Source organism: Entamoeba dispar, genomic scaffold (assembly GCF_000209125.1).
Source record: "Entamoeba dispar SAW760 scf_1105229457985 genomic scaffold, whole genome shotgun sequence".
In the NCBI taxonomy this organism is placed as follows: Eukaryota; Evosea; order Mastigamoebida; family Endamoebidae; genus Entamoeba; species Entamoeba dispar.
The window spans coordinates 1-11,334 of record NW_001852966.1 but is presented as its reverse complement, the minus strand read 5'-3'; the positions used below and the strand labels follow the sequence as shown (position 1 = coordinate 11,334).

The window sequence follows — 11,334 nt, the reverse complement described above, 5'->3', positions numbered from 1 at the left end:
TTAAATTAGTTTTAAATAAAATTAAAATATAAAAAAAAATCATTTTGAAATAATAAAAAACAAATCATAAAAATTTATTCTTTTTTAATTCTTCTTCTTTTTTTCACATTAAATTTAAACAATCTTCAAGTTCTGGTATCATGATTACATGTTGAGAAATATTCCCTAATCTATATACTGACTTTTTTGGTAATGAAACTACTGTTGCTTCTTCTAAAAAATGTGGTTTTGTTCCTTTTGTTAATTTATAAGTAATTCCTCCAATTCTCATAGTTGCAATTCCACTTTTTCTAAATTGAATAGTTCCAATATATCCTGACATTCCTTTTAATGGATTTTCAACTAATTTAATATTACTTTCCTCATCAATTTTTTCTTCTTTTTCTTCTTCTTTCTTTATAATATTATTACTTTCTTTTTCTGTTATTTCTACTCCCTTTTGAATAGGTAAAACTGATGGTATTTGCATCATAATATATTCATCATATAAAATTCCACTTTCACTATGTAATGGATTATTAATAAATCCTGGATTTTCTTCAATTGTTTCTAGTGGTGTATAATATGTTTTTTCTTTATCTAAAACTGGTTCTTTTATTTCTTCTTTTTTCCCTTTTATTTCTTCTTCTGGGTCTCTTAATGGAAGTGTAATTGGATGATTTGGATTACATGGATCAAAATCTAATTCAGGGTTTAATAATAATGTTTTCTTCTTTTCTTTTTTATTTTCTTCTTTCATCCCTATATCTTCTCCTGCTGTCATTGTTAAATTACTTATCCCTAATCCACCATTTCCATGTGCAACCGGTCGTGGTTTGAATACTCGTGGTGTTGGTGTAAATGTTGTTTTCTTAATTTTTGCTTGTTCTTTTTTAACTTTCAATTTAGCTCGTCCTTCACTCTCATTATTTGCTTCAGGTTTAAATCCTGCTGCTCGAATATTAGGTGCAAATTGAATTTTTGGTTGTGACGGTTGTATCCCACGGATAGAAGTTAGTCTTGAGTTGGCCGTGTTTTGAGAGTTTTGCGTTAATAATTGCGAAAGAGGAATGTTTTGATGAGGTTCACTCATTACTTCTTTTATAATTAAAACTCTTTTTTTTTTTATTTAAACTTTTTTGTATTTTTATTATTTATTATTATTTGTTATAGTTTATATCTCTTTATTGAGTCATTGAAAGCGTTTAAATAGTTATTACCCTCTGTTACATTACTCTTTCATTTTATTTACCTCAAGTCTTTTTTGATGTGTGTGATAGATATTATTAAAATCAATTATCACAAATTGAATAAAATCATTTTTCGTTTCTGAATACTTTGATAAATTAAAAAATTCGAAGGATGTAAAGAAATAAATGTAATATGTAAAAATATGATAGGAATGGTTGTTGACTATTTCCTTTGTTTAGAATAAAAATTGATTTAAAAGAATTGCGTTTTCATAATAATAAGAGAAAACCAGAAATTTGTAACTAATTAAAAAATTATATATTTATTCAATATTAATAACACTAACTCTGGTTGAGTAAACAAAGACCTACAATTATAATGAGAAGTAATATTTTGTTATAGAAAACGGATTTGAGCGTTAAAGTAATTTATGGATATAGTTTTTTTACTACAATAAATGAATGAGATAAATTATAAATGGCTTAGTATTGAATGGTTGATATCAAACAAATAAACCATTATCCAGGAAAATTATTATTTATATATAATTTAGGTTCAATGTAGAATTAAATTTTTTTACTATAAAATTAGTAAAAAATGGAGAAAAGAAATAAGGTTGAATTTAGTTTGATTTTTTAGTAGAAGTTGTTAAGTATTAAGTTGAATAAAAGTCTAAAAAAAATTACTGGAGAAGGTAGTTTTATTCAAAAGAAAGGATAAAATACATCCAAGTATTTAAAAACGTAAAGAACCAAAGAGCATACATAAGAATACCTGTAACTTAGTCTTTACTTAATAATTTTGTCTACAAAAAAATAAAAAAAGCTCATCAACTCAAAGACAGTTTCATCTAAAGTTGTAAAAGTTATTTTTTTCAGTTGACTTACTAATAAAAGGTAAAAAAATAAAACACATCAACAATACACAAAAAATCCAAAAACGAAATTCAGTAGATAAAAGTATGTTTATTTTCAAGAACACTTAGTTATATTTTTGTTTCTCATTTGGACAATCCAAATAACACAAAAAAGAGAAAGTGTAACAATTTCATGGAAAGATTAGAATTTTAGAGACAATTACAAAAATAAAATTTTTGTAATATTGTCATAAAATAGCATAATGAATAATTTTTTAGTTTTAATAATTATTAATTTAATATGATGTAGTAACTATTCTGATAATGAATTTAAATCAAGATTTTTTTAGAATAAGTAGCTTTGAGGTAATAATGAGAAAGCTTTGATGAGGGAATCAGAATGATTTGAAAAGAAGATTATAAAAAATCTTAAAATAATAAGAATATAATGGATAGATTAAAATACAATAAAAGAAGCTTGGAAATAATATTGAGACGAAACAAAACAAAGTATCGGTTGTTGTATGATTGTTGTGTTATTTGTTTTATTTATATAATCACTGTACATCATATGTATGATTCTGATTATACATTATTGAGAATGACTCGGTTTTGGACTTACTTCGGTATGTGGAGTTGTGGTGGATATTTCTTTATTAATTTTTTAAGACAACTCTCAATGTTATTATTAAGTGAAGTAAATGTAAAGAGTCATAAAGAATTTCTTAGTCAAAAAGATATTCGTCTTATACATTTTATTGTTGAGTTTATTCAACAAACAGCAGTTTCTATTGCGATAAGTGTATCTTTGATGTTTTGGATTCTTTATTTTAAATCTCCATCAACGGTTTTTAGGGCAACAGATGAATGGCAACCAACCTTATTTGAAGAATGGTATTATACACACTTTGAACATACATTCCCATTAGTCTTTTTATTAATTGATTGTTTCCTCTTCAAACAAGGAAATACTAGAGTATATAATGTTTATTTTATTAGTAAATATGGACCATATTCTGCCTTTTTGTTATATTCATCAATTACTCTTTATGACTTCCATTATTATAATATTAAGCCATATCCTTTTATGGATAATTGGAATATTTATGCCTTACTTTCTTTTATCATAGGATTTCTTATTATATTTAAATTAATATTTAATCCATGTGCATTATTAATACGTTATTATCTTAAATTATTATCAAATAAATTATTTAACATTCTTTACAAAAGAATAAATTGATTTATTTATGTTTGATTAATTTATGTTATATATAACGATAATAAAAAAAAATTAATTAAGAATATTGAGTACATCCAGTTTTATTGTTTTTCCAATGAGTTTTAGTATATGGTTGCATACAAAGCCAGCAAAACTGGTAACCACACTTACATGTCATACAATTACAACCACCATTTTTTTCAATTGGTTTGTGACATTGAGGACATAATTTAGTATTTTTTTTGATATAAACTTTAAAAGCATCATCACCCATACTATTTTCTTTTTTCCATCTTTGATACTGTTCACAAGTACAGTCAGCATGCCACTAAGAGATTAAATAGAATTTGTTTATTATTATAAAAAATAATTTAAACAAACTTGTTCTTTACATTTACAACAGAAACAATAATTACATTTTACACATCTCACCATAGTAATTCCAGGTTCTCCAATCATAGGTGTACCACATTTAATACAGTATAAAGTGTTAGGGTCATTGTCAAGTCTAATTCTTGTTAGTGTAGAGTTATACTTTTCTAATAAATCTGGGTCAGATATAATACCATAACTAATTAACTATAATTTATTTGTATTTATTTAATTAATAATTATTTAAAACAAACATCGTTATATGATATTTCTTTGTTACAATTTTCTTCTGGACAAAGGATAGGTCCACTTGCTTGTTTAATTTTTTCTTTAGCATGTTCTGATATACAACTAAGACAAAAACTATGTCCACATTTAGGATTTGTGTAAAAAAAAGATTGGTCAACATCTGCATAACAAATAGAACAATTAATTACATCATCTTGTTTATGAGAAAATGACATTCTTCTTTGATCAATATAGTCCTTAATCAATTTCTTTCTTGTAGCTATATCACTTTTTAAAAGAAATTCGAAGTCTATTGAAGGATAATTAGTTTGCATCAACAATTCTCTAATTTGAAGTTCTTCTTTTAAAAAATTAAATACAACTCTGAAATAAAAAATTAACATCATTTGGTTAATTAATTGAAATTTAAGCTGGTGCATACATACCATGATATGGATGGTTAGCAAGTTCAGCAAGAAGTCGTTCTGCTGATTCAATTTTATCTAATGGATGAACTTCTGACTTGGCTTGTTCTGACCATTCTTGAGTTAATTCATACTCCTCTTCTTCTTCAGCATCATCACCATCAACTTCTTCTTCGTCTTCATCAAAGAAATCTGCCTCTTCTAAATCTTCATCATCATCGTCAAGATCTAATTCATCGTCATCAAGGTCTTCTTCAGAATCAAGAATGTCCTCATCATCAAATTCAGCAAACAAAGATTCAGCAACAGCATCGTCATCATCTTCTTCGTCATCATCTTCTTCATCATCCTCATCTTCTTCGTCTTCATCATCTTCATCATCCTCATCATCTTCATCCTCATCATCTTCGTCTTCATCATCTTCATCATCTTCTTCGTCTTCATCATCTTCTTCGTCTTCATCTTCTTCTTCTTCTTCGTCTTCTTCGTCTTCGTCTTCTTCTTCTTCGTCTTCATCATCATCATCTTCTTCTTCTTCGTCTTCGTCTTCGTCTTCTTCGTCTTCGTCTTCATCTTCTTCATCTTCATCTTCTTCGTCTTCATCATCATCATCATCATCTTCTTCTTCTTCTTCTTCTTCTTCTTCTTCTTCGTCTTCATCATCTTCTTTGTCTTCATCATCATCATCTTCTTCTTCTTCTAATAGGAACTCATCATCCTCATCATTATTTTCTTCTTCAAAAAGTTCTACATTATCTAATTCAGTGAAATCAATATCGAATGTGCTGTCAAGTTCATCTTCTTCTGCAAAAGCAAAAGCAATTAAAGCAAGTAACAAGAGTACTTTCATTTTATAATTAAAATATAAAATTTTAAGTTTTAATTAGTTCTTTTTAGTTTTTATAACTTTTGAAAATTTTATAAAGAAAGAAAAACAATAATTTTTTTGATTTCAATGAATTATAAAATGTTTTATATTTTTTGCAGTGATTCGAATAGTCAAAAGAAATAATAAGAACAGAGATCTTGTGATTTACAAGAAATTAATAATAAAACGATAAGATGAAACATAAATAATGATAAAATAAAAAGACAATAATTTCTAAGTAATAAAACAAAAAGAAAAAAACATAATTAAAGCAATCAGTTTGAAAAAGTAAGTAATCTAAACAATAGACAAATTTAGATTGATGAGCACAAACACCTCTTCACATTCAACAAGACAAACTCTTCAATCTTTTACACGCAGTACACATCGAACAAATACAAGCATTACTATGAATATAAGTAGTAAACAGACGTATGCAAGTATCTTAACAAATACACAAATGAAACCAACAACAAAAAATACGTCAGGAAAAGTAAACTTTACTACAAATGATGACATAGAAGATATCAATGAATTTCCATTTAATAAAAAAGTATTTCTTTTTACAATAATATTTCCTTGTATTGGATATTATGGTATTTTCCATTTAAATAACAGCAACAGAAGAGAAAGGTTATGGGGAGTAGCAATGTTAATTTATGCAGTATTAATGATGGTAGTTGTTATAGTGATAATAGCATTATTTGTGTCATTGTATTAAATAATACATTAATTATTCCTTCAATTATTTCTAATTACTATTTGTAATATTATATTTTTATTATTATTTTATTATTTTATTTAAAAATAATAATTAATAGTATTTTAATAATAATTAATATTATTCTTAAAACCCTCATTGAAGTACTTAAGGAACTATAAAAAAGAAAAATAAAACAAAGAGAAGTATATTATGCCCCCCAAGCCAAATCCAAATGAAAAGAAAGAGCGTTTGTCATCCATACGTTATTAAAGTATTCTTATTATAGATACTTTATAACAATATTTTGGTGGATAAATATCTTTCTAAAAAATAAATACTCACTTTTATAGTTGTTGTCAAAGTTGTAGCTGGTGATGCCGCAGCTGGTGCTTCTCTTGGACCAAAGGTTGGTCCTCTTGGACTTAACCCAAAGAAAACAGGTGATGACCTTGCTAAATCAACATTAGCATGGAAAGGATTGAGAGTAACAGTTAAGATTACTGTTGTTAACAGAGTAGCTACATACGAAGTTATTCCATCAGCTGCTGCTCTTATTCTTAAAGCCCTCAAAGAACCACCAAAGGATAGAAAGAAGAACAAGGGAGTTCCAACAGTACACTCTGGTTCTATTTCAATGGACGATGTTTATGAAATTGCTAGAACAATGAGACCAAGATCACTTGCTAAGACATTTTCAGGAACAGTTAAAGAAATTCTTGGAACATGCAATTCATGTGGATGCCAAGTAGATAAGAAATCACCAAAGCAAGTAATTGCAGAAATTAACAACGGAGAAATTGAAGTTCCAGAAAACTAAATGAATTTTGAATTGTTAAATTGAATTTTAAAGTTAGAAGGTTATAATTCATTTTAAATAAAATAAAAGAAAAAATTAAAAAAAAAATATTGAATAATCAGTTTTTATCAAATTACTGTTTTGAGTACGAAGATATAATTCTAAAGTAACTCCTAACTTTATTAAATCTTCTAATTTATAATTTGTTCCATTTAAAGAACTTACTTGTAAAATAATGTCTTTAGCTGTTTTTGAATTTTTTCTTGTTTGCTTAAAAGTAATAACATAATTATATTGTTTTAATATTTGTACTACTAACTCTTGCTGACATGAAAGCCTTCCTGTCGTTATTTCTTTTTGTACATCTATTGTTCCCAAAATATCTGTACAAATTTCACTAATTACTAATTGAGTTGATTTAAAACATTTACACCTTCTTTTTGCTGGTTTTTGGAATAAAACAGTTGCATGATTTTCTTTAATTAATAAAGCAAGGACGCCATTTTGTACAGCGTACTGAATTCTTTTAGTTGAAATTTTATTGTTAGGCATTGTCTTTATTTAATCAAACAAGAAATTAATTTATTTTCAAAAAACAGTTAGTAAATAGTATGTCAATTTAAAATGTCATTATTAAAAATTAAAGAATCAAAATGGTTGAGTTATTTTTAATAATAAATAAAAAAAGAGGAATAAATAATACTTAAAAAATATTATATTGAATTTTAACTAAAATTTTTGCATTGAAAATAATTCAATTAGAAACTACTGAAACTTGATGAAGATGAATTTTTCTTTTTGTAAATAATTATGATAATTATCAATGCAACAATAATAATTACGAAATAAACTGCATAAAGGAGAATACCCCAAATTCCCCACCCAGAAATACCATGGTGTTGTTCATTATTATCGTCATTATCATTAGTACTACTTTCTTCAGGTGGTGGCATTGGTGGATTTTGTGATTTTTCTTCAAGAATTACTTCAGCCTCAATCATTCCATCATATCCATGTTCAAGTGAAGCAATAAATAAGTAATAGTTTGTATCTGGTTGAGTTTGGTATGACAACTCTGCACCAAATGTACCACATGCTTTTTTACTTGAGTTAGTACCTGCAACCATAATATCAGGAATAGAAACATACTTACCATCTTCATCTTTTTGAGTATTACAGCTTTTAAAGATAGCAATAACGTTATTAATTTCAGTACCTGTAGAACACGTACGAATTGTTAATTGTAATGGTACATGAGTATTAAACCTAAAATATGATCCTTTAAGAACTTTTCCTGAAACTTTAGTTTCATGTGCATAAGTAGTATGAACGTATATAGTTTGTTGAGCTTCAACAGTGTCAAGATAATCTGATGTTTCACACATAGATCCAGCAGGGGCTTGAGTTGGATAAATAGAAAATCGATGTGCACGAGCAGTTCGTTCTTTTTGAGCAACTGCAATATTATATACTGTTCTGGAATATGCAGAGAATGTAAGTCTACTTGAAGTATCAGCAGAATTATCTAAATTATCATTATAAGCAATGCAATTAACATTTTCATCACCATAACATCCAGTCAAAACTTCAATATAAGTGTCAACTTTAGTGTCAGATGAAACAGTTGATGCAATTACGTCAAGACTTTCTGATAATTGAATAGAATACCAGAAACTAGGATATTGTGTCATAATACATTTAAGAGTATTAGATTGTGTTGTATCAATAAATCCAACAGTTGTAAATGGAATAGAAATTATCTTTGGAGCAGTACATACTGAATGAGCAATATCATCAAATTTAACAATTCCTACAGATAACGTTTCTTGTCCTCCTGTACCGTAAACAAAAATATATCTAAATTCATCATTTAGGAATACATCCATTTGAGCAGTGTTTGTTTCTTTGCTAACACACTGAGTTGAGTCACATGTTAGTTGTTGTTCAATTCCTATATTTGCAATATCACCACTTAATGTACTAGCACCAATACGATAGTGTTCAACTGAAGATGAAGTACTTTTCTTAAGTTGATACCATGCACCTTGATGATATTCTTCAACACCATCACAACCATGAAGTGATTTTTTTAATTGTTTTAATGGAATTGTATCAGTATAACTTTCAATTAAAGAAAGAGCATCAACACATTGGTAATGATTTTGACCTTTTAATTGTACATTCATAACAATTTTACTATCAGATTCTTTTGCATAAAATTTAGCAATGTACGTAACTCCAGCATCAAGATGGAATACTTTATATTCATCTTTATTACAACTTCCACTGTAAAGTGGTTCCAAAACAGTAGTTGATTTACATCCTTGAATTAATTCAATACCAGTACCACTAACTTTAGACTCTGTTTTACAAGTTGAAAAAACAACATCATTATCAGTTCCTATAATACTTAAATAAAATACTGGGTATTGAGCTCCACCTTCAGAAATAACAGGAGTTAAAGGCCATGCAGAAGGAACGTTTTGAGTCCTTGTAAATGGTAAATTAATACTAACAGCATTTTCACAATTAAATGGAAGAGTATTATCAACAGTTTGTACATTAACTTGGAATCTACCATTTGCTCCATTCTTTCCAAAAACACCAATATGATAATCTTTTCCTTCTTCTGATTTAAATAAAAGAGTAGAACCAGTACTTCCTTTTCCACAACCATTATCATTATATTTAGTACATTCAGCTTGTTTACAAGTATCTCCAAGATTAATAGAATCAACAAGTACTAAATAAGTATCAATTTGTGTTAAGGAAGAACATGTATCAACAAGATAATATTTTCCTGTTCCTTTCATATGATACCATTTAGCTGGCATTGATTGTGAAAGACATTTAACATCACCAGTAGGATAATTTACAGTATAATCAGAGATATCAGAGTATGGAATAGATTGAATTTCAAGTGCTTGTTCACAATAATAGTTTGGTAAGTTATTTACTTTTACAAAACTGGTAGCAAGATTACCTGATCCATTTCCTACAACTTTGACAAGTACATACGTTGTAGTATTTGCCTTAAGATCAAAGAATGAAGCAGATTTTCCAGTTGAAGAACAAGTAACATCACTCTTTGAGATTTTAGTAATTCCTGAAGCAACACCATTGTTACAATCACTGAAAATATAAATTTCAGTTTCAACTGTAGTTCTTGCACCACATGTAGAAACATACAAAGAGGTATCTTCAATTTCATTTAACATAAAATAAAGTCCACGAACAGTTTCAGTTGATTTAGTTCCATCTTCTTCAGTAAGTTCCACAGTTGAAGTTTGTAGATTTTCATCAATTTTATGATGGTAAATATATGATTGTTGAACAATAATTGGAAGAGCCATGGTACATTGTAAATTTGTTGGTATATCATCTGCTCTTGCAAAAAGACACAAGAGGAGAGTAATTAAAAGCATATGAATTTATATGATTTATTAGTTTTGTTCCTTTTCTTTTTTCTTTAATTTCCTTTTTAAATTTCTTTTAAAACATACTACTTTCCTTATTAATTAGCTTTTTTCCCGCTTTTTAATATCCAAACTCTCTTCTTTTTCACCCCTTTTTAAAAGAAAAACTTTTCCACTTTAACCATTAATAACTTTTCTAGTTTATCTCATTCAATGATGCTATTTCTTAATAATAAAATTATTAATAAATATAGTTTTTTTTTATTCTTTCCAATATACTTTTCATGTGAATTTTCATTTTTTCTTTTTTTTCAAATTCCGTCTTTTTCATTTGCTTTATTTGTTTTTCTTTAATTTAGCAAAGTATATTGTTAATACTCAAATTGAATAAGAGATATAAAAAGTGTTTGGCATCACTAAAAACAGTTTCATAAATAAAACAGAACAAAAGCACCTTTTATTACAATAACATTAGTAATAAAATACATGAGCTTTTTTGTCAAATATTTTTATTATTCAATAAAAACCAGTGTAGTATAAAAATAAAATAGAATTACTGTATAAATAGGCAATCTTATTTGCTAAATATCATATATTTGTTCATTAATAAGTGATAATTTTTAAGAATTATTACAATTAACATTTATTACTTTAAAAAAAGATTAATTACTAAGAGAAAAGTTTAATTTTATGAAAAATTAGAAGTTATTGATAATTTGATTAGTTTAATATAAGTCTCTTCAATAATGAAATAATAGCATTTAGTGTGCTAATAATATTATATCATTCATTATTTGAATTTATATATCTAATATTTTTCATTTAAATAATAAAATTGTTATTTCGTTTGTTAATATTAATTTAGTATAAAATATTGAAGTAATTCATATTTATTGATTATTTTATCATTTAAAAGAAATAGAAGTAGTATAAATAAGATATTTTAATATTTATTGAAAATATCATTTATTTCATTTAATACATTCCATGTTAATACTATTTCATTGATTAATACTCATATAGATCATTTTAATCATTTAATTCAATAACTTTATTAATATTAATATTATTTAATTTTATATTATTAGTCGTTACAAATTTGAATATTTATTTACAGAATTTAATTGATTATTAAATATTAATATCACCATAATTTTTTGGTTTTTTTATAGAATATATTTGAAATTACTTTCTTTTATTTTGTTATTTACAATGTTTAAATATATCAACATAGTTCTGATCTTCTTTTAATTCAATTCTCTTCATCACTTATTATTC

At 26.4% G+C, this 11,334-nt stretch overlaps 7 protein-coding genes across 7 annotated transcripts, besides 23 other annotated features; 3 read left to right on the top strand and 4 right to left on the bottom strand.

Annotated features, from left to right (window-relative positions):
• Positions 1 to 90: a sequence feature (AT_rich).
• A 13-nt stretch (positions 91 to 103) lies between these two features.
• Positions 104 to 1,072, bottom strand: EDI_131960 (uncharacterized protein; the record flags this gene model as incomplete). Its single annotated transcript, XM_001734184.1, has 1 exon — positions 104 to 1,072. The coding sequence occupies one exon, from the start codon at positions 1,070 to 1,072 to the stop codon at positions 104 to 106; it is 969 nt and encodes a 322-aa protein (XP_001734236.1).
• Positions 1,073 to 1,095: 23 nt separating this feature from the next.
• Positions 1,096 to 1,150: a microsatellite.
• A 323-nt stretch (positions 1,151 to 1,473) lies between these two features.
• Positions 1,474 to 1,509: a sequence feature (AT_rich).
• Positions 1,510 to 1,697: 188 nt separating this feature from the next.
• Positions 1,698 to 1,722: a sequence feature (AT_rich).
• A 12-nt stretch (positions 1,723 to 1,734) lies between these two features.
• Positions 1,735 to 1,769: a sequence feature (AT_rich).
• Positions 1,770 to 2,292: 523 nt separating this feature from the next.
• Positions 2,293 to 2,329: a sequence feature (AT_rich).
• A 145-nt stretch (positions 2,330 to 2,474) lies between these two features.
• EDI_131950 (uncharacterized protein) lies at positions 2,475 to 3,269 on the top strand (the record flags this gene model as incomplete). The annotated part of the gene is made up of 1 exon (XM_001734183.1): positions 2,475 to 3,269. The coding sequence occupies one exon, from the start codon at positions 2,475 to 2,477 to the stop codon at positions 3,267 to 3,269; it is 795 nt and encodes a 264-aa protein (XP_001734235.1).
• Positions 3,163 to 3,188: a sequence feature (AT_rich).
• Positions 3,209 to 3,328: a sequence feature (AT_rich).
• EDI_131940 (ariadne RING finger, putative) lies at positions 3,325 to 4,183 on the bottom strand (the record flags this gene model as incomplete). The annotated part of the gene is made up of 3 exons (XM_001734182.1): positions 3,325 to 3,576; positions 3,630 to 3,827; positions 3,875 to 4,183. The coding sequence occupies 3 exons, from the start codon at positions 4,181 to 4,183 to the stop codon at positions 3,325 to 3,327; spliced, it is 759 nt and encodes a 252-aa protein (XP_001734234.1).
• Positions 3,584 to 3,624: a sequence feature (AT_rich).
• Positions 3,821 to 3,869: a sequence feature (AT_rich).
• A 218-nt stretch (positions 4,184 to 4,401) lies between the features above and the next one.
• Positions 4,402 to 4,554: a microsatellite.
• A 28-nt stretch (positions 4,555 to 4,582) lies between these two features.
• Positions 4,583 to 4,736: a microsatellite.
• Positions 4,737 to 4,745: 9 nt separating this feature from the next.
• Positions 4,746 to 4,925: a microsatellite.
• Position 4,926: 1 nt separating this feature from the next.
• Positions 4,927 to 4,974: a microsatellite.
• A 147-nt stretch (positions 4,975 to 5,121) lies between these two features.
• Positions 5,122 to 5,256: a sequence feature (AT_rich).
• Positions 5,257 to 5,463: 207 nt separating this feature from the next.
• On the top strand, positions 5,464 to 5,862 carry EDI_131920 (uncharacterized protein; the record flags this gene model as incomplete). The annotated part of the gene is made up of 1 exon (XM_001734181.1): positions 5,464 to 5,862. One exon carries the CDS (start codon positions 5,464 to 5,466, stop codon positions 5,860 to 5,862), a length of 399 nt encoding a protein of 132 aa, XP_001734233.1.
• Positions 5,863 to 5,873: 11 nt separating this feature from the next.
• Positions 5,874 to 5,991: a microsatellite.
• Positions 5,992 to 6,054: 63 nt separating this feature from the next.
• On the top strand, positions 6,055 to 6,661 carry EDI_131910 (60S ribosomal protein L12, putative; the record flags this gene model as incomplete). The annotated part of the gene is made up of 2 exons (XM_001734180.1): positions 6,055 to 6,091; positions 6,195 to 6,661. 2 exons carry the CDS (start codon positions 6,055 to 6,057, stop codon positions 6,659 to 6,661), a joined length of 504 nt encoding a protein of 167 aa, XP_001734232.1.
• Positions 6,662 to 6,702: 41 nt separating this feature from the next.
• Positions 6,703 to 6,752: a sequence feature (AT_rich).
• Positions 6,737 to 7,192, bottom strand: EDI_131900 (uncharacterized protein; the record flags this gene model as incomplete). Its single annotated transcript, XM_001734179.1, has 1 exon — positions 6,737 to 7,192. The coding sequence occupies one exon, from the start codon at positions 7,190 to 7,192 to the stop codon at positions 6,737 to 6,739; it is 456 nt and encodes a 151-aa protein (XP_001734231.1).
• Positions 7,193 to 7,302: 110 nt separating this feature from the next.
• Positions 7,303 to 7,380: a sequence feature (AT_rich).
• An 18-nt stretch (positions 7,381 to 7,398) lies between these two features.
• EDI_131890 (uncharacterized protein) lies at positions 7,399 to 10,065 on the bottom strand (the record flags this gene model as incomplete). The annotated part of the gene is made up of 1 exon (XM_001734178.1): positions 7,399 to 10,065. The coding sequence occupies one exon, from the start codon at positions 10,063 to 10,065 to the stop codon at positions 7,399 to 7,401; it is 2,667 nt and encodes an 888-aa protein (XP_001734230.1).
• A 217-nt stretch (positions 10,066 to 10,282) lies between these two features.
• Positions 10,283 to 10,309: a sequence feature (AT_rich).
• Position 10,310: 1 nt separating this feature from the next.
• Positions 10,311 to 10,408: a microsatellite.
• A 261-nt stretch (positions 10,409 to 10,669) lies between these two features.
• Positions 10,670 to 10,725: a sequence feature (AT_rich).
• Positions 10,726 to 10,845: 120 nt separating this feature from the next.
• Positions 10,846 to 11,143: a sequence feature (AT_rich).
• Positions 11,144 to 11,158: 15 nt separating this feature from the next.
• Positions 11,159 to 11,201: a sequence feature (AT_rich).
• Positions 11,202 to 11,334: the final 133 nt, after the last annotated feature.